Source organism: Nicotiana tabacum, chromosome 5 (genome assembly GCF_000715075.1).
Source record: "Nicotiana tabacum cultivar K326 chromosome 5, ASM71507v2, whole genome shotgun sequence".
Lineage (NCBI taxonomy): Eukaryota > Viridiplantae > Streptophyta > Magnoliopsida > Solanales > Solanaceae > Nicotiana > Nicotiana tabacum.
In genome coordinates this window covers 7,283,455-7,303,990 of record NC_134084.1, presented here as the reverse complement: position 1 = coordinate 7,303,990, position 20,536 = coordinate 7,283,455, and the positions used below count along the sequence as shown (strand labels likewise).

Below are 20,536 nucleotides of genomic sequence, written 5' to 3'. Positions count from 1 at the left end.
AATTCTGGTGTTTCCTTTATTGTTGTTTTATTGTCTTATTTATTATTTGGTGGCTGTCATAATTTTTGGTATAGTAGTTGTGACTTATTCACACTATATACATTTGGCTTCCGCAACAGTTTTAACTTGTGCCTGCTTTGCAAAAAAAATTGCAAGCGTACCCGCTTTTTCGCATAACTTCAGCATACGGGGCTGAAGTAGCAAAGACAATCACACAAAACTTCAGCATTCTAGTAGACGAGCTTGAAGTTCAGCTCTAGAGCTGAAGTTTTTGTTTTGTAACTGGCGAACTTCAGCTCTAGAGTTGGAGTTTTTGTTTTTGTAACTGGCGAATTTCAGCTCTAGAGCTGAAGTTTTTGTTTCCTTTCTCCCCCACTTTAACCCTCTTATCACTAATCACATACCTTGCTCAATAGCAACAAAAACACCACATCCGCGCACGCACACAAATTACTCTTGCATAATAACAAGTTTACCTAGTAATTATTTTCACAGAATTTATGTTTATAACAGCAACCCGTCAAAGCACAAACATTGTTAAATGCCATAAAAGGTGAAAATAACACTAAACAGAACAACAATTAAAAAGATGAAGGGAAAAAATAGTATTTCAAACACAAACTCAATTTTTAACAGACACAATCCTCGAGAACAGAAAACCAAGGTCCAAAAGAAAAATGAAACATACAGAAATAGAGGTTTTTACAATCATCCCATGAACTGAAGTTCCATAGCAGCACCAACAACAGCAAAAGAAAGAAGAAGAAGAAGAAGAAGAAGAGGAAGAAGAAGAAGGAGGAGGGGGAGGAGGAGGAGGAGGAGGAGAAAGAAGGCTAAAATTATTTAAAAGATGGGTACAAGTTAAAAGTTATTTAAAAATGGGTATAGGTTAAATCAAATATTAGCCAAATTAGCCAAGGGATTTTTTCCTATTTATACCATATATGAAATCTTATTACTAAAAATGTGCATATTTCCATTATTACCCGCCATGTTTATATTTTTCCTACAAAATTTATACCATTCATTAAATACCCAATATTAAGAGCTGATTCCTTCCAAATTAGGCGCCTGCAAATCTGGGATAAATATTTGAATAGCTTATTCCTTCCAAATTAGGCGCATAAAAATTTGGGACTAAATATTTTTTCATATTCACATCAGATTTGTTTCCTCCTTTTTCAGCAGGCTTCTCTTTCCTCATTTTTCACGTATTTCTGTTTCTCTAAGTATATACCAGTCTTCCATTTCTAAAGCTCAGGGTCTTTTTGATTTGGTTCTCCTCTTTTTTCTTTTAGGAATGACTGAGCATATTTAAATATGCAAGGCTCTGTTTTCGTCAACTATTCGAATGGAGGAGCTCTTGTTCTTGACGGGAGTGAGCTGATGCGCTTGGGTCAACAAATTTTCTACAAAAAATCTACAAATAAACTACAAATCAGTTTAAGTATATATAAAACAATATTGTTTTAATGGTATCTACAAATTACTATATTTATACTACAATTAAACTGCAATCTATATTGAAAAAAATGTTGACTACAAAATTTTCTACAAAAAATCTACAAAGAAACTACAAATCAGTTTACGTATGTATAAAGCAGTATTGTTTTGAAGGGTATCTACAAAATTACTACATTTATACTACAATCTATGTTGAAAAAAAAATGTTGACTACAAAATTTTCTCTTTATCTACAAAATTTCTACAAATAAACTACAAATCAGTTTAAGTATTGTATAAAGTTATATTGTTTTTAAGGGTATCTACAAAATTACTACATTTATACTACAATTAAACTACAATCTTATGTGAAAAAAAATGTTGACTACAAAATTTGCTCTTCATCTACAAAATTTCTACAAAAAACTACAAATAAACTACAATTGCACCAATACTGTCACAGTTATATTGGGTCAGATGTTTGTTATCCTAAGTTTTTTTCTAGTTTGGTCAAGAACTTGTGTGTCAATGCCGGATAAGTGAGACACTTGAAGAATCTCTACCTTTAAAGAACCTCTAAATTGCCTAAAAAGACAATTTATTTAATATTGAAATAATATAGACAAAATGGAGCCGGAGGTTACAGAAGATTCATATGGCTACCCCACAAATTTACAATTGAGAATTGTTGAGTTGATTGATCAATTGAGGAAGTCTTCTGTGTCATACATCTACTCTCGATCTCGTAGTTGTTAAAATTCAGAACAATATCTGACAATTACCAGAAATTACAATAACCGAAACAATGGGTTTCATATTGAATCTCTTTGGCTAAAAATCTGATTATACTCAATGGGTCTCATCTCTGTATTTTTTGAGAAGAAGAAGTAATGGAGAAGAGAAAGAAATGGGAGGGGGAAAACGACGCTGGTCAGATCTTAGGAATTAAGGGGAGAGAGAAATGTGAGATACATGGATACCTTTAATTAAGGAGTAAAAACTGCCCATTAATTAGACTCTTAATTAAGTATGGTATAGGATTGGTAATTTGGTATACGGGTTTGTAATTAAATCAAACCTTAAACATTAAGGGTAATAAGGTTTCCTATGTGGTATAGGAAGGTAAAAGTCTCATTAGCCAATTAGCTATTTGTAGCAAAGAAATATCAAATTTTTGCTTTATTTTGAGTGGGTGTTATTAGAATAGATTGAGCATAACTTAAGGAGCTTGAATCTCAGTTTTAAGATAATTTGGTGAAGTTTTGAGGTGGTTTGAATTGAAAATTCCGTAAAAATTGAATATGAAAAAAATGATAGGTGTATCACACTGTGTATCATTTGTGTATCACATGTATATCCATGTATACCTGTGTGTGAGATACATGCGTGATATATGTTTGATACATGTATCGCAGAAGACTTTTTTGAACTCGATTTAATTACGAAATTTGATACAAAACCAGTCCAAATCACCTCCAATCTTCCTCAAATTTTGTATATTGACTTATCTATATATTTTCAATGAATTTCAACTATACCCATTGAAAAAGTTCCTTTTTTGTTTAGATTTTTGTAATATTGCATATATTATTTGTATTTTATCACCTTATTTGCTACCTCATCCATAAAATTTTCTTTCCGTCTTGTATCTAGTGTTGCTAATCACGCTTAAAAATATGGAAGGTAATTTTTGCATGTGATTCTTTGAGAGAAAGAACCCTATTATTTGGTTTTTCAATTTTGTTGGCTAGTTTTGGTAAGTCTATAATTAGTGGCTAGAGATTGATAAGTTGAGATTTATTTGGGATATTTGTGTAAGTTTCCCTTGTTTATCATTAAATAGGCCCAGCCGAAATTAACTTACAAATAAGTGGGTCGGCTCAACTATAGTGTTCATGGGCCTGGGGAATTTGATTGGGATTTTTACCTATCTATACCATATATCAAACATTATTACCCTCAATGTTTAAGGTTTGTGTTTATTACATTTAAGCATACCAAATTACCATTTCTATACCATAATTCAAATTAGGGATATAATTAAGGGTTCATTTTTATTAGGCATAATTATAGGACTGTATCTTCACGCTATTTGGTTTACCCGCCCCTCACCCCCCCCCACACCCCCTACGATTTACCTTCAGTTCCCCACCCCCACGATTTACCTTCAGTTTTTCCTCCATTCTCGTACAATCTCTTCTCACCCACAATTACCATCACTTTCTTCTCCACTTAATTACCTTCAGTTGATAGTATCCCCCACGATTTGAATTCACTTCCATCTTTGTCTTCAACTCCTAAATCATGAAAAAAACCAACACTCCCCAAAAAAAATCATCAAAAGCTATATTAGCTGATATTCCAACCTTTGATTTGGGTGTTTTAACACCAAAATCACCACCAAAAAACCCACAAACGACGCATGCAAGTGAACAAACTACTGTTGTTTCATCTCCTAGACAAATTCGTGCGGAAATGAGAAGCAAGCATTTGCACGATGTTGATGTTGGTGGAGTTGATAAACTAGTCGACAATCAACTGAAACGCAAGGGGAAAGAGTTGAGTGTAGATGACGATTTTGTAGATGATTCTCCCAAAGTTCAATCTGTGAAAAAACACAAGGTCTCTCCTTCTTCATCAAAACCAAAGAAGAAGAAACCCTCAAAAAAAGTTACCAAAATTGGTTAAGGAAAAAATTTCAATAAAGGTAAACACTATTTATGTTTCCTCACTGTTTTGTAGTTTGATTTTGGTTGTAAAAATCTATTGTTCAAGTGTTAATTTAGTGTTCAAGTGTTTTTTGGCCAAATGTGGTATTGTCCTAATTTTGTAGATTATTTTTCACAATTTTGTAGGTTTAATGGAACTGTGATTATTAGACAGTGTATACTGTAGTTAGTTTGTAGTTGATTTGTTGTCTGATCGTTAAATTGTAGAGATGGTATTTTTCATTGCAACCTGTATTGCTGCTACATTTAACTTCATTCTAAATACAATTTATCTACATGTTGTGAGTTAATTGAAGTAACTGTTACATTCTGTAGATAATGTTTACAAGTGCATTGTTCTTCTTTGATTGTTCAAGTGTATTTTGGTAAAATGTGGTGTTGTCCTAATTTTGTAGATTCTTTGTCTCAATTTTGTAGTTTAATTGGAACTGTGACTCTTAGACAGTGTATAAATGTAGTTAGTTTGTAGTTGATGTGTAGTCTGATGGTTAAATTGTAGATATGTTATTTTTTATTGTAGCCTGTATAGCTCATATATTTAACTTCATTCTAACTACAGTTAATCTACATTTATGTGACATACTTGAAGTAACTGTTACATTCTGTAGATAATGTTTACACGTGCATTGTTCTTCTGTTATTGTTTTGTAGTTATAGGTGTGGGTAGGCTATTCTTCTTCTAGTTATATTTTGTATTTGTCATGTAGTTATATGTAGATTACTGTTTCCTTTTTATGCAAACTACTAATGTTCATTAATTTTATATTTTCTACAGAATGGACCTTACTTTGCACAACAAAATGTTGATTATGGTGTGCTTAGATTCCACAGTTTGTGTGATCCTAGCATACCTAGCCAGATACAAGCTTTACTCTCTCCGAATGCTTTAAGGGTTTTCAGAAAAACTTGTTTTGGTTACTTATTAGGTCTCCCCAAAATCTGTATGCAAAACCAAACACTTCATCTTCTGATGAAGTATGAATTGACAAAGTCTACTGACTCATATTTTTCAGTACTATTTAAGGGTGAAAAATTGAATTTTTCCTTGAGAGAATTTGGGTTGATAACTGGTCTTAATTGTGTGAATAAGTTTTCAGACTATGGTTACACTTCCACCTATGTTAGCCCTTTAATGAATACATATTTTCCGAACAAAGAAAGGGTTGAGAAATGGCATTTGAAAAAAGTAGTGACTAATAAAGCATGGGCAAACGATGTGGATGCGGTGAAGTTGTGCATTCTTTATATGTTGGAATTTTTTGTTTGTCCTTCTGATAAAGACAATGTGACTTTCATAGACAAGTTTATGTTCTTTCTAATAGAGTCTGGTAATTTTGAGTCATACCCATGGGGTATCAAATCCTTCAAGCAGGTTATTGAATCTGTCCGGCATCGTCTTAATCCCCATGTACATTCTTATCTGATACGGGGATGCTCATTAGCCTTGCAAGTGTGGCTATATGAGTGTTGCTCGTCCGTCAGCACCGAGCTTGCTACGAGATGTTCTGAATCTATACCTCGAATTTTAAGATGGTCAGCTACAAAGGGGCAGATTTGGTTAACTGCAATTGAAGAGAAGATGATCAAGCCTGAGTGGATCAAGGTATTTTTTTCCACTTTTGTATGATGCTACAATTACATTCATAATAACTACATTGAATCTACATTTTTTTTTGTCACTTGAATTAACTGTTATTTTCATCATTCAGTTCACAAACATGATTGAATCTGGAGAAGAGCTTGGAGTGCTTAATCTGCCAGACAAGATCAATATGAAGATGAACATGGTGCTCAACCATCACATGTTCCAACTGCTGCTTCTCCATCATTTGAACCCAAATATACAGATTGTCAAGAGGACATTGAATCTGTCAGTAGCAAGCTCATGAAGTTGGAAAAGGGGATTGTGCAGGTATTATGAATAACTACAATATATTGACATAATTTGCTACATTTTGACTTCATTACATAACAATTATAGTATGTTATACATTGTAGTTAATTTGTGGTATAAATCTATAACAATTATAGTTTGTTGAATTGTAGTGTAACTGTAGCAGTTAGAATAAGATTACCAACTAATTATATATTTAATTTTTAGGTTGATGTAAAGTTAGATGCCTATAGGAAGGATGTTTTTGAGGAACTCTCAAGCCTTCGAGAGTTCATAGATCAATCTTTGAAGGGTGTTATGAATGTGATAAACAAGAGGTTTGATTTGGATGAGTCAAAGGTAAGAATTTACATATAATTTTGTACTAAGACTAATTAAGACATATGAATAAAGTAGTCTCAAATATTCCCCAAAATTGTAGTTTGCTGGTAGTTCAACAAAAAATAATTACCAACATCAAGGAGATAACAACCAGCAATTCCAGTTCAATGCTGGTGATCAACTACATGGAAGCACAAGCAATATAGGTATCTACAAAATTCCTGCATACATATCTACAAATTTCAAGACAGCATTATTAAATTATACTAATCATTTTTTTACTATGTGTTGCAGCTACAATTTCTCCAGAACATTTTCAACCACATGTTGACTTATATCCTGACTTCCAAGAAGCAGCTGAGGCATATAAAGCAGGTACAGAACCATTCCTTCATTACAATAAGGTTTTTATGCAAAATTTTAATAATTTACACCTTAACTACATATTCCTACATATATCTACAATTCTCATTCCCAATTATTCATTCAAGCTGATGTTTCACCAGAACATCTACAAGGAAATATTGAGGAAGAACCAGTAATTGATGAAGTGGCTGAGCCACAACAAGCAGGTAATATATTCTCTATATTCTCTATAACTCCATAATACTGTTCATATCTACATTGATCTACACTTATCTACAGAAAGTGAAGTTCCACAGTCGCCAATTCACGGTGTGACTGTGACTGAAGTTGTTCCTGAAGGCATTGATAAAAAAGTTGTTCCTGAAGGCATTGAAAACAAAGGTTTGACATTGGATGACTTTGAGCTGCCAGAAAACTTATCACAGTTGGTCATGTGTGGCGAGCCCATACGAGATGAATCAACCCCTGTTCATCCCGGTAGAACAAGGCAACCGGGAAAACATGCACGATCACCTTTCACATCTTTGTATAGTTCTGGAGGCAGCACATCTGTTGGACCTAAATTTTTTTACCTCAAGCACCCCTTCACAAGTGTCATAGGTGAAAATGTAGATCCTGAATTGACAGAAAGGTTCACCAACTGGTTATACATTCGTAGTGATAAAGTATCTAGGAGGTATGAATGCTTCATTTTACACTGTCTGTTCACCATTTTTATACTTTAAAATTGTAATTCATTTTGTAAATTTTTTGTATTTGATCATCTTTTTTTTGTTATTACAGGAGGAAATATTACTTTTCCAAGAAGGATAACCAAATCAAGCCTTGGTTGGATTTTGGTTATGAAAAGATTGATAAGAAGGACTGGTTTTATGACCTTGCTCACCCCGGACAAGTCATCAATAACACAGTAAGTATAAAGTACATAATCATTCACAATATCTGTTTTGTCTTCAGTTGTGTAGTGTAATTGTAGTTTATTTTTCAGCTATGATGTGTAATTGTAGTAATATTGTAGACAACATATATATGTTACTATATTTATGTCTCAACTGTGAAATTTTTGCTTTTTATGGACCTTATGTATCATATGTGATGATGATTGTATGTACAAACTGGATTTTTGGTACTTTTGACTGACTTGAAATCTCCGTGTACCACAACTGTAGTTACCTTGTAGTAATATTGTAGAGCTTGTGATTGTGCCTATTAATATTAACTGTAGGTTGAACTTGCTGATTTTTGGGAGCTTAAGTTAGGTGGTATGTTTCATTTGTTCCTCTGTATAGTGAATAAATGTAGACAGTGCATAAATATAGTTAATGTGTAGTTGTTTTGTAGTCTGATGGGTCAATTGTACATATAGTACTTGTTCACTATGGTTCATACAAACTATAATTAAATTACATTTTGTGAGGAACTTGGACTAACTGTTATATTTTTGTAGTTATAGTGTAGCTAATTTGCAGCAATCTGTTAGAGTTTTTAATAAATTCAAATTGTAGTTAATCTGTAGCTGTCTTGTAGACAAGTGTGGTTACACCGTACCTTATTGTATATGTTTATTCTATTTTGGCAGCACATTGATGTTATTATGTATTATCTGCGAAAAAAGGCAAATATGGCCCCAACAATAATACTAGGTTCACAATCACAGATTGCTTGTTCAAGACAAAGATTGAAAAAATCTATGACAAGTTCATAAGTTCTCCACCGGAACAAAGGTATTCGGTTGTTAAACCCGAGGATGATGTTGGAGAATATATTCTTGGGTACAGAATTCTTGCTAATGTTGCCTGGGATCTTGTTGACTATGTGCTCATGCCTGTGAACCTTGTAGAGAACTTCCATTGGTTGTTGCTAGTTTTTGACATAAAGGACAGACAACTTTATGTTTATGATTCCATGGTGAGAGCAAACCGTCATAAAACAGTAGAGACATTGGTTGACAAGTTTTCAATTATTATCCCTCTGTATTTATCATGCACTGGTTTCTATGGTAAACGTAAAGACATTAACTTCAAGAGCACAAAGGCATACATCGAAAAACCAGTTACGGACCCTCTCGACATACAATGGATGGTTGCTGAGATTCCACAACAAAAGGAAGGCTCAGTGTAAAAAAATAATCTCCCTTTCTATATGTTTAATTTTTTTATTTTAATTATTTGTTATATAATGAAAAATTCTCATCTTATGCAGCGATTGTGGTGTATTTGTGGCTGCATTTGCGGAGTATGTTAGCCTTGGAGATTTGGCAATCCCAAAGGAAGATCTTTCTGATATTGACCAACACCGTAGACGCTATGGAGCTCTACTGTGGGACTATGCAACAAAGAAGCAAGAAGATGGGTCAATCAGTGAGAGTGAGGTTACTGGCAGGCTAGCAAGGAGGAAGGGTGCTCCGGCAAAAAACGAGAGGACTAGAGTGCAACGAAAGAAGAAATAGACTATTGTGTTCCTAGTTTGGTCTGTGAAATTTGGTAGTTGAATTGGAAAACAATGTAGGAAATATGTCGTTTTGGTTTTCTACAACACTTTTTGTTGATTACATTATACTCTAGTACTCTGATTACATTTTAACAGCAACAACTTTGTCTTACAATTTGACTTTAATCTTCAAGTTATTTTTATAAATACCTTCAAGTGCCAAGTAATATCTGTATATAACTGTCATTTGTTACACAGCAGAAAGATAAAATAAATACAGGAATCATATAAATAATTTAGCCATTTTTTAACAACAAGGTTTATCAAAAAAATTCAATTTATCTACATTTAAACTACGTCAAACTACATTTTAACTACAACTCCTCTACATATGAATAACAGGACTACAGTTCTAACACAGTTAAACTACATATTCACTACAATCTGGATACAATTTAAGTTGAATGCATTATTTATTAATATTAGTTTTTTTGTATACAGTAAATATTAAAGTTTAACTATTCTATAAAAAAAAGACAACTTTAGATGCTTGACAGAATACATAAAAACATAAATAGTGCAGATACACAAATTGATGTTTATACTTCTTATTCATCTTCAAAAACTTAAACAATTAGACAAGAAAATCCGATAATTTGAGCTCACTAACATTTATTTTGAATAACTATTCTAATTACATGATATTCATTTCTTTTTCGGCGCATTCTTGCAAGTTCTTTTGTTATGCCCTTCACCTCCACAATTACCACATGACACCTTGTATTTCTTTGACTTTATTTCATCAAATGTTTTATATCTTTCCTTGTGAGGTCTCCCTGGCTGCCTTTTATCTCCCGCCGGTGGCTTTACTACCTCATCCAAAATATGTTGTGGCACTTCCCATTTGCCTTCATCAGGAAGAGGATTTACTGGCATTTCATAGGTAAGCAGAAGGCTCTTCCTTGTGTAATACGGAGAGCAATAGTTTTCGTATGTTTCATTCCTATGCCTTAATGCTGCCAAAGCATGCGCACATGGAAGTTCATCAAGTTGGAATTGTCCACAGCTACATTTCTTGTTTTCTAGACACACAATGTACCGCTTCACACCATCTAACACAGTATGTATATGATCTGTTGAAGCCCTCACCTACAATTGAAGACCAAACAGAAATAATAATACATCAATCATTAAAATGGATTATCAACAATTTACCTACAAATCAGCAACAAATATATTACAGCTCATCTACAAACTATTATTACCGACAATTTGACTACAGTTTAACTACAATCTGGAAAAACTGCAGCTAGTACTTTTTTGATTCTACTGCACCAAAAAAAATATCTTACCCTTAGTTTCTGAGATAATGTACTGTTGTCTTCCAATTCTTTGTTGTATTTGTGACCAAGGTATGTGAAAGTACCCTTTGCCTTCGATAACTTTTCTTTTGTCCAACGTTCAAGAAGAGTCTTCATATACTCAAATAGACCAAATATTGGAAGCTCTCTTGCATCTTTTGTTACAGCATTCAATGACTCGGCAATGTTTGACATCATAGTAAAAGTTCTATTTATCGTTGCATGTACTCTTGACCATCTATGATAGCCAATATCATATAGGTAAGACTTTACACGCAGGTCTACCTCTTCAATCTTCAACATCCTTTCATTAAATTCATCCATAGTGTATGACCGTGCTGTAGCAAAGTACAATTCATGTAATTGTAGATGTCCCTTCTTGAATTTTGACCTTATATTTGTCCATATATGCCACATGCAAGAGTAGTGTGTCAATCCCGGATAGACAACTGATGTTGCCTTCAGTATACTCTCATGCCTATCTGAAACAACACACATTGAAGGTCTTTCACCATATGCCTCCTTGAATTGCTCAAAGAACCACTTCCAAGACGCGTCGTTTTCAGAATCAACCACAGCATATGCCAAGGGAAAAATAGTACCTACATTTTTAAGACATAAAATATGATTAAATAACAACTACAATATATATTGAGAAATATAGACATGCTAACTACATTCTTTTATATAACTACAAAATAACTACAACATAACTACAATTTAACTGCATTTTAAAGACTGTCTACAAATAAGTACAAAATTATTCCATTATTTACCTGCTGCATCCATGGTGCTTGCTGTCAGCATAATCCCCCTGTAGGCTGACTTTAAGAATGTCCCATCAACCACTACTACCGGCCTACAATGTTGCCAACCATTTATTGATGTACAAAGAGCAACAAATGCGTATAAGAAGCAATCATCTTCTGCCTTCTTCAATTTAACAACAGAACCAGGATAATTCTTCTCAAGAATATAAAAATATTTGGGTAATTTGTTGTAGGAGTCACACGGATTCCCTCTCAAAAACTGTAAAGCTTTTTCCTTTGCTCTCCATGCTTGCATGTAGCTTAGGTTCAGTACATGTTCGGATAACATGTCAGTTTGTATGTCCTTTGGTGTGTAAACAGTCTTAGGATCACAATACTTTGGAACGACCATGCTACCAAGTACTGCTGCAGTACGTTTGCGCTGTATGAATGTTTCGTCCATTAGGCAGCATGTGTGTTGACGGCAGAAACTTCTTATCTTGAACATTGCCGAATCATTAATTGACGTTGCCTTGAAATGTCATTTACAGCTTTCAGCAACACATATAAGCCAGTAGCTACAAAAGAAATACAATATTTACACAAATTTATGAAAAAACTACAATTAACTACAAATTGAATACAATTTAACTACAATTTATAAAACCCACCTATCTTCAATCATACACTGATTTTGCTGATATATTATCCACAAATAACTACATACCTTCTATGACTGGATCTTTTTACTCTGAACTGGAACTTGTGCATCACTGAATAATTCTTCATTGCAGCAGCTACTTTTTGCTTGTCCTGGTAAACTTGTCCTTCTTCAATATATGTTTGCGAAGATTCAGTTATTATTTCACTTTGATATTCCTCTATAGCTGGTGAGGATGGAAATTCAAGTAAGTTTAGGGATCCAGACAAACCTGCAAACAATAAATTCATAAATGTAGTTTCTATGTAGATAATTTTGAAAGCAACATTGCTTTATCCTTTTCAGTACTATGTGAGCTTTGTAGTTTAATTGTAGGTAATTGTAGTAATATTGTAGATAACATAGTAACACCATAACTCTCTGCAATGTCGAATCAAACATACCTGCACTGGTGCTTTCATTGTTGATTGCCAATTCCATATTGAAATCTCTTACGCTTATACATAAAGGATACGAACCTAAGTTTTTATTCTCCTTTTTGGTTTCCATGTAAGCACGAACCCCCATATCATTCCTAATCTCAATTGGAGGACAATTCTCGTTCACAATGTATTTGATTTCTATAATTTTATCCGATGTATCAATCGATAATTGTTCTGCAATTGTAGAACTGAGAATTCCGCAGTTTGCATTATCATCTACCACAATGGCATCAACTTCAAAATCTCTAAATCTGCCATAGTTATCCCAATTACCATTCGATTTCAGCATTATTGGGATTTTTGACATGATTTCGTGTAGTTGATAGGAAAAAAGACGAAGAAGAGATATAGTTTCTACAATTTGAATACTGATATCGACGAAGAGCAATTTTGTACAATTTGAGACGAAGAACAGATATAGTCTCTCTTCAGTAATTGTACAATTTGATTGCGTTTTTTGTGAAATCTCTTTCTGTTGAGGAAGGAGAGAATTACGCAACTGGTGCCTTCATCAGGAATGAAAATCGCCTTCATTTCAAAATTGGAATAAAATCCTTGACAGAATCACATCAGATTTGGTGCCTTCATTTTAGGGCTTTTTTAATGGCAAAATCTACCTATTTTTGGATTGGTATATAATTTGTAGTAAAAGTGTAGACTACATGGGTAAATAACAAATTATGAACATTTTTGATAATAATGTTTGATATATGGTATAGATAGGTAAAAATCCCAATTTGATTCCATTTGGCCCAGAAAATCTGTGATTCCACTTTACTAATACAGCCCGACAAAACTAGTTATGTATAAATCTATGTGGCTTACTTGCTCAAACACAACTTCTCTTTTATTGGTCCCAAATCCTTCTCTATTAAGTATTACTCATTCCTTTTTAATTCAGATAAAATACTTTCCTTATTAGTTCGTCTAAAAAATAATGATATATTTTTATATTTAGAAATAATTTTAACTTTAAACTTTTCATTCTACCTACTTTACCCTTAATAAGAATCTTTTATAGCCACACAAGTATCATGGTCCGACAAAAGTTTGTTCTTTCTTAAACTCTGTGCCAAGTCAAACTACCTTATCTCAATTAAAACGGAGGGGGTACTACATTATCTAATGCTAACTTAAACCAGAACTAAAAAAAATGATTAAACTTACATCTCCAATAGCCAATTTCAGTTAAGTGAGGTGAAACTAACACATTCACCATGCCAATATTCCAAACTTTATATTACTTCCAATTCACTATCCACTGTTTTTTTAATGCAACCAAAATAATAAAACTCTAAACAAATAGCAGAGAACCTCATGGCTAAACCTTCAGTGGCTTATAAAGCAAAATAAGAAAGCAACTCAAAAGTACAAGAAAAGGACCTTAAAAACTGAAGTTACACATTTAAGGTCTACACGTTATTAATAACTGATTAAACTTTGACGCTTGAAGAGCTGAAATAGATCATTATCATCAATTATTTACTATAAAATCTGCATTACAAAGTATAAGGGTTATCTGAAGAGCAGAAATACAATACAGTAGTGAAAACGAGCAAAAACAGCAGGAAAATATCAGTGAAAAGTAAGTGAAATGAACCAGAACAACCCTGAATAAATCTTAGAACTCAATCAACTTCTAGTGAAAGAAAACCTAAAACTAACTTCAAGGGCCTTTATTTTTTAAAGTATTCTTTTTCTTCAGAAACTTCACTCCAAAACTCTTAAGTTCTAGCTTACTATTGGATGTTCAGCTCTTCATTTTTCCTTTCAAGTTTTATATATGTTCTCTTTAGAGTGTGTAAAAAATTGATTTTTAATGTGATAAAGCGTGTGTAAAGTAAAGAAAGAGCAGCCCTTAAGTAAGTAAAGAAAATCGTTTTTTGGACACCAAAAATCTGTCCAAAAAGACTGACTTTGTGTGCCAAAACACTTCCCAAGGGTTGTCCAAAGGTGAAAGGATAGCCTGAAACCTGTTGTGACAGAAGCAAGGAGGAAAAAAGTCCTTTCAGCGTCCGTCCTAGTAAAAAGTAAGCTATAAAATACCCTATTTCATGATTAAACTCATCTACATCAGTTTTAAACTAAAGCATTTTAAACTAAAGCAGTACCAACCTATATAATTCAAACTAAACCAACGAAGAGGAAAGAGGAAGAAAAAAGAGGTAAAAAAAGACTACTGAAGTCTTGTGGAAGAATATAGGACACAAGAAGTTCGGGGGTCAATTTAAAAATAACAGAACCTGTGGATAATTTTGAACATCTCCAACATCTCCCGTGATGTTTGAAACATTCCCGGGATATTTCAAACATCTTCCGGGATGTTTCAAACATCCCGGGGACGTTTCAAACATCTCTTGGGATAGTTGAAACATCTATCGGGATAGTTTAAACATCTTCCGGAGATGTTTCAAACATCCTTCGGCGTGAAGGAGGAAGAGACATTTTTGAAAATAAGAAACTTTTGGGGGTTTTAAAGTGTCCCTTCTACCCTATTCTTTACACTTTTGTCTTAAAAATTTATATAAGTTTTAAAGTATCTTAAAAATTTAAATCCCCAACAATCTAATTAAAATCTAAATATAGTTAAATTAATTACACCAACTAGTTATTTTTACAAGACAACCATAAATAACTACTAATACTCAGTTATATCATAACCTAATTGCATCGAATGCTCATTCAAACGCGACCAACAAAATTAAGCCATTGCTAATTAAATTGATAACCAAGCATTTACATAGAATTATCACAAATCGACGAATCAGTAACAATCGAAACGAGCAATGGATTAACATCGATAAGAAACAAAAAATCGAACCAAAACCTAATTACATAAGCAAAACCCAGAAAAGAAAAACAGAAATAAGGAAACTGATGTTTTACCATACAAAAGGATTCGATGCCAAATTGAGCAACGAGACGATGTCGGGACCTCATCAAGTAATAAAGTGACTAGAAGTCGGATATCAAACCCACGAGGACTTGTAATTAATTATGAACTAAATTAGACTATCCTAATATCTAAACAAAAATTAAACTTGTAAGTATTTGACTCTAAAATAACAATATACCCAGTATTATCCCACATTGTAGGGTCTGGGGAATATTCGACTCTAAATTAATTAAAATAAAGAAAATAAATAGCGAATTCTAAACAAAGGAAGAACTGAATAAATTCACGTTGTAAGGTTATGGACTATCTAAACAAAGGAAGAATTGAATAAATTCACGTTGTAAGGTTATGGGCTATCTAAAAATTACGTTGTATTCTTCAATTGAATTGACTAATAAATTTTTCAGGTTTATTGGTTGTCAGGGTTAATATTGCTCATAAGAATCTATCGAGTTCTTACTCGCCTATTCAAGCTAACCTAACACATATATGTCTATAGAGTTAGAATCAACAAGAATGCACTCGTAATTTTCATATAATAACCAAGCAAGGCGAATCCATTCCTCTATGCCCAGGTTCAAGAACTTGGTCTAGTCAATCGTACATGCAATCTAGGATTTTCATTTTCGAGTTCAATTCTAGATTCGTAGATAGATTCAATTGATGATCAGACAATGAAATAATTAAGCGCAGGATTGAATAAATACCGCAATATGATAAATCAAGAAATTAAAAATAATATTCATGAAAGAACCACAACCCTAGAACGCGAAGTTTAGTTCCACATAGATATGGTAACTAAATAACAAATCATCCAAAGAAACATAAAAATTATTAAGTTTGATGGAAGAAAGATGAATTCCGACCTTTACGGTAACTCGTGCTCTCCCTTGGTCGAATTCCTCTCTAAAACAATATCCTATCCCATTCTTAGACATGTTTAGGGAGTTTTTATAGGTTAGGATCGAAGTCTCCAAGTCTAAAATTGAGTAGAAGTTAATTTATTCACGGATTGAGGGACCATGCCTTAAGCTAGGCAGGGCCTGGTCTGTAGCGCGCCATAAGCCAAGCAAGGCCTGGTATAAGGCCAGGTTGAGCTCGCCTTAAGCCAGGCGAGGCGAGGCCTGGGGCGAGGTACCTTTGCCTTGCTTCGGTTTTCTCCTTTTTGTGCTCTTTTTTTGCGTCTTCGACATCTTTTTGTGCAACTTTTGTCCTTTATGTATTTTAATGATCCGACACATAAAAATAACTCAATTAAGATCAAACGTCACACAATTATCACACAATTAATCATTAAAACACTAAAATATAAGGTAAGTAATAAATTAAAAATATGAAATTATAGCCAAACATCAACTATCAAAGGCAGGCCAAGACCAAGTTTAGTGAGTTCAATTGAATTTATTATTTTTGACTCGAATTACTCAAGTAAAAAGGATGGACCCCTTTTTAGGTGAGCATATGAGTACACTATAATTTGTAAATTTAAGGACGATATTACGAGTTGATAAAAACTTACGTGTACCCAATGAAAAATATGATTTTGCCTTGCAGGTGAAAATTAAAAACATGTCTTTATACAATATCAATATGGTGACAGAGTGAGAAAGGAATTTGATCAGAAACTAGTATTAAATTAAAATTCGAACTTTTATTAGTTGTCAATACAATGATTCATGAATTTGGGACGTACTACAGTATAAAAAAATTAAAAGAGCCACACTATATATATAGACTTTTTAATATGACAAATATAATCAACAAAAACTATATATAAATTTAAATGCTTTGTAATTTTTTAGATAAATTAATCCACTTGTATTCCTGAGTCATATGTTTCACCAGCTTTCCAATTTTCAGGTATATTATTGACAGGAACAATCCATGTCTCATCTCCATCATCAGTACTGAGTAGCATTCTTATTTGCAATGGTCCTCTTGGAGGTGAAGAACTAGTCCATACTGCTCCACGTGTCCTATCCAATAGCTTGCATACAAAATTTTGTGTCTGCATATTGGAAAAGGATTTTATTTTAAATTAAATTATTGCACTGCGTGTATTCAGGAGCGTACGTATAACTTTTTGTAAAAAGTATCGTATTTAATAAATAATTGTAAGTATTATCTAATATTATCTTTTTCACAAGTTGAAAGGCGTGACCAGTGAACCAAGAAGTACTCTTTACCAAAAAGTGGTGTCATTATTATATATTGTTTCATTTTTGTAGAATATTAGTATAAATATTTAATTTTTTTTTTGGCGAAACGACGTCGGATGACACCACTTCCACCCATATGCATCAGCCCTCGTACATATTAGTGTGTTGTATTTTTTAAATTCATACCTCACATAATTGCACAGCAGTAATGTCCGTTTTGCCTTGTTGGTACCATATTACAAAAGCCAAGTAATAAGGATTATCGCTGCTCTCATCAATCTTGATTGTAATATTCTTGCTTGGGTAGCTGCAGGAAACCCTGTTTATTGAAAATTGTACGAATGTTAAGTCTCGATAAGCGGAAAGTGACACATAATTTGAAACAGAGTGAGTAGCTATTAACAGAGGCAAAATCAAGATTTCAATCTTATGAGTTCGAGATTCTAATCGTTTTATGTTACTGGGTTCAAAATTAATAATTTATATATATTCAATAGATTTTTTAAGATAAAATACAGGACTCGAACCAAAGCTAACTGGTTCGGCCGAACCCACTCCCGACACTAGCTCAATAGGCAATAAGAAACTACGTACCTTCTATACTCAATATCCACATTACCAAGTGATAATAGAGAGGCAGCAGCATCTTTTGTCTGAGCCATTCGACCAAAGGCTCTCTGGCTTAGAATAAAGTCTGTGCCACCACTTGCTCCATGGTCAGTTATAACTATAGTAACTCCATTATCAGAGCAGTAGTTACTGTTTGTGCACCTCACCTGGCAATAAAATGATAGATTGTTATACAAATAGCCGGTCAGATTATTTGTTTAATTTTTTTAGCTGGTCGTATACATGAATTATATGTTGATTTTTCATAATTATACACATATTATACATGAATTATACGTATATAATATACTCGTCAGTTATTTTTAGTTTAAGAGATTAGGTGGACGTGTTATTTGGTATTAATATTTCAGGATTTTGGAATCATGACAACTTAATTAAACATATGAAGTCTTAGCTCGTTATTGACTCTACTATTTTCTTCCTTGGTAGACAATGGATTTAGCTTATATACACGAACAACATAAGAATCTTACAACAATTAGTGTATTTCGACATGTTCTAGTAGTTACCTTCTAAGTTACTAATCAAATATGTATTATCTTTTAAGAAATTTAATATAGTGTAAAATAAACTTTTGGCATTATTAGTACATAAAAGTTAAACTCCATAGTGGATTAACCAATATATTCCTCGATGCCTTCGTTATACTTTATATATTGAATGGACACAATTTTAAAAAGTACTGACTTTTGGGATATACTAAAAGTGTCACTAAAATTTATGGTCTAAAACATGCCGCGACATTATTATGGTTATTAAAGCAAAGCCATTAAGGAAAAAATGAGAAATTTTAAATTTATAGAATCTCCAAATATAGAAGATATTACTGTTTTGGAGCAAATTTTAGAAAGAGAGAGAGAGTGTGTTATATTCCCTTTGGTCCATTTTACTTATCGTAGCTACTAAAAATAATTAATCAAAATATTTATCATTTTAAGAAATCAAGATAGAATTAATTATTATTATTTTCACCTTTACCCTTACCGCTAACATATGTGGATAGAGATTAATATGGTGAAAATAAGAGCGATATTAAATTCAAATCAAAGAATAAATAAGAATAATTTAGTCGAAGTTTCCTTGAATTAATATTTTTTTAACGGGCGTGCAAAAAACAAGACAAGTAATATTGGAAGACGAGAACCTGATAGCATGCGCCACATCCTAGACCATCTCGATAAAGATCAGATGCAGCGGATACATCTCCACCGTTGATTGTTGCTCCAAAAGTACCAAATCCACATGCCCCAGCTGCATACATTTAAAAAAGAAAACAGTTATTTGATCAAAATTAAAACACCAGTATTTTAGTCTATTCTAACATAATTAAACACGTCGTGTCACCTATAGGTCACGGGTTCGAACCGTAAAAATAGTCACTAATGCTTGCATTAGTATAGACTATCTATACCACACCTTTTGAGGTGCGGCTTTTCCCTGAACCCTGCGTGAACGCGAGATGCATGCTTTGTGCACTCGGTTGCCTATCCTTTTTATATAATTTTATCATGTTTTTATGATGAGAATGAATCTTACTTTCTGTTCCTTTTTCTTCTGAATTTGGATAATAAGCTGCTTTAGAATGGATAAATGTTTGAGCATTTCCCAAATAAATTTGCATGAAAATCAAAGATGTGAAAAATATTGCAAGAACTTGAAGAGGAGCCATTTGAAAATTAAAGAGAATAAGAAAGAGAGTTAAGCAATATAAGAATAAGTTGGTGGTGCATTTAACTGGATATGGTCTTTGCTATTTATAGAGAATTGTTGTTGAAAATTATCTCTATATAGGTCAAAGTTGAGACAAGAGACATTTTCAAGTTCATTTTGAATACATGGAATTCTGGCTCAACTTTCAGCAGCTACCTTCTTACTTCTTAGATAGCTAGTTTCTAAACTTTGAATCAATGTATTATAATCAATTTCTTACTATCAAATAGAGGCGGAGCCAGAATTTGAACCATATAAGTTTGAACCGGTTTCATTCTTTTGAGCTATTGGGTTCAAATTTAATAATTAATTTGTACATATTAAACAAGTTTCTTAAGATAAATACACATCTCGAACCAAAAATCACTGAGTTCTGCCGAACTCGCTTCTTATACTCTAGCTCTACCCCTGCACCAAGGGTTGTGGTGGGATGGTAGGATCTGCCCTTAATCAAAGGTCTCAGTTCGAGCCGTTTGATTAATTGCCGCCATAATGCGAATACCGGACATCGAGTGAGAACTAAAAAAACTATTCAGTTTCTTTATCCTATGAAAGCCTATGTTTTGCCATAATTTCAATGTTAATGATTCACTCTGGTGACAATCTTTAACTTTCAACATTGCCTCGTCGTTCTTGATACATATAACCTCAAAGACGACATTACATGTCAATATTATTCTTTTATAGATAATTATCTATAGTTAT

General features: G+C 33.2%; 2 protein-coding genes across 2 annotated transcripts; both read right to left on the bottom strand.

The window, feature by feature from the left end:
• Positions 1–9,888: 9,888 nt before the first annotated feature.
• Positions 9,889–10,868, bottom strand: LOC142180680 (uncharacterized). The gene is made up of 2 exons (XM_075252726.1): positions 10,536–10,868; positions 9,889–10,332 (listed from the first exon to the last, which is right to left on the bottom strand). Exons 1-2 carry the CDS (start codon positions 10,866–10,868, stop codon positions 9,889–9,891), a joined length of 777 nt encoding a protein of 258 aa, XP_075108827.1.
• A 6,069-nt stretch (positions 10,869–16,937) lies between these two features.
• LOC107781933 (expansin-like B1) lies at positions 16,938–19,843 on the bottom strand. The gene is made up of 5 exons (XM_016602753.2): positions 19,658–19,843; positions 19,266–19,372; positions 18,086–18,267; positions 17,678–17,810; positions 16,938–17,340 (listed from the first exon to the last, which is right to left on the bottom strand). The coding sequence occupies exons 1-5, from the start codon at positions 19,788–19,790 to the stop codon at positions 17,140–17,142; spliced, it is 756 nt and encodes a 251-aa protein (XP_016458239.1). The 5' UTR covers positions 19,791–19,843; the 3' UTR covers positions 16,938–17,139.
• Positions 19,844–20,536: the final 693 nt, after the last annotated feature.

Coding starts and splice junctions, on each gene's coding strand:
- LOC142180680 (XM_075252726.1), bottom strand. CDS start 10,868: ATGGATGAATTTAATGAAAGGATGTTGAAGATTGAAGAGGTAGACCTG. Junction 10,333..10,535: donor CATTATCTCAGAAACTAAGG/GTAAGATATTTT, acceptor CTTCAATTGTAG/GTGAGGGCTTCAACAGATCA.
- LOC107781933 (XM_016602753.2), bottom strand. CDS start 19,790: ATGGCTCCTCTTCAAGTTCTTGCAATATTTTTCACATCTTTGATTTTC. Junction 19,373..19,657: donor AGAAGAAAAAGGAACAGAAA/GTAAGATTCATT, acceptor AAATGTATGCAG/CTGGGGCATGTGGATTTGGT. Junction 17,341..17,677: donor CTGCTGTGCAATTATGTGAG/GTATGAATTTAA, acceptor TCCAATATGCAG/ACACAAAATTTTGTATGCAA.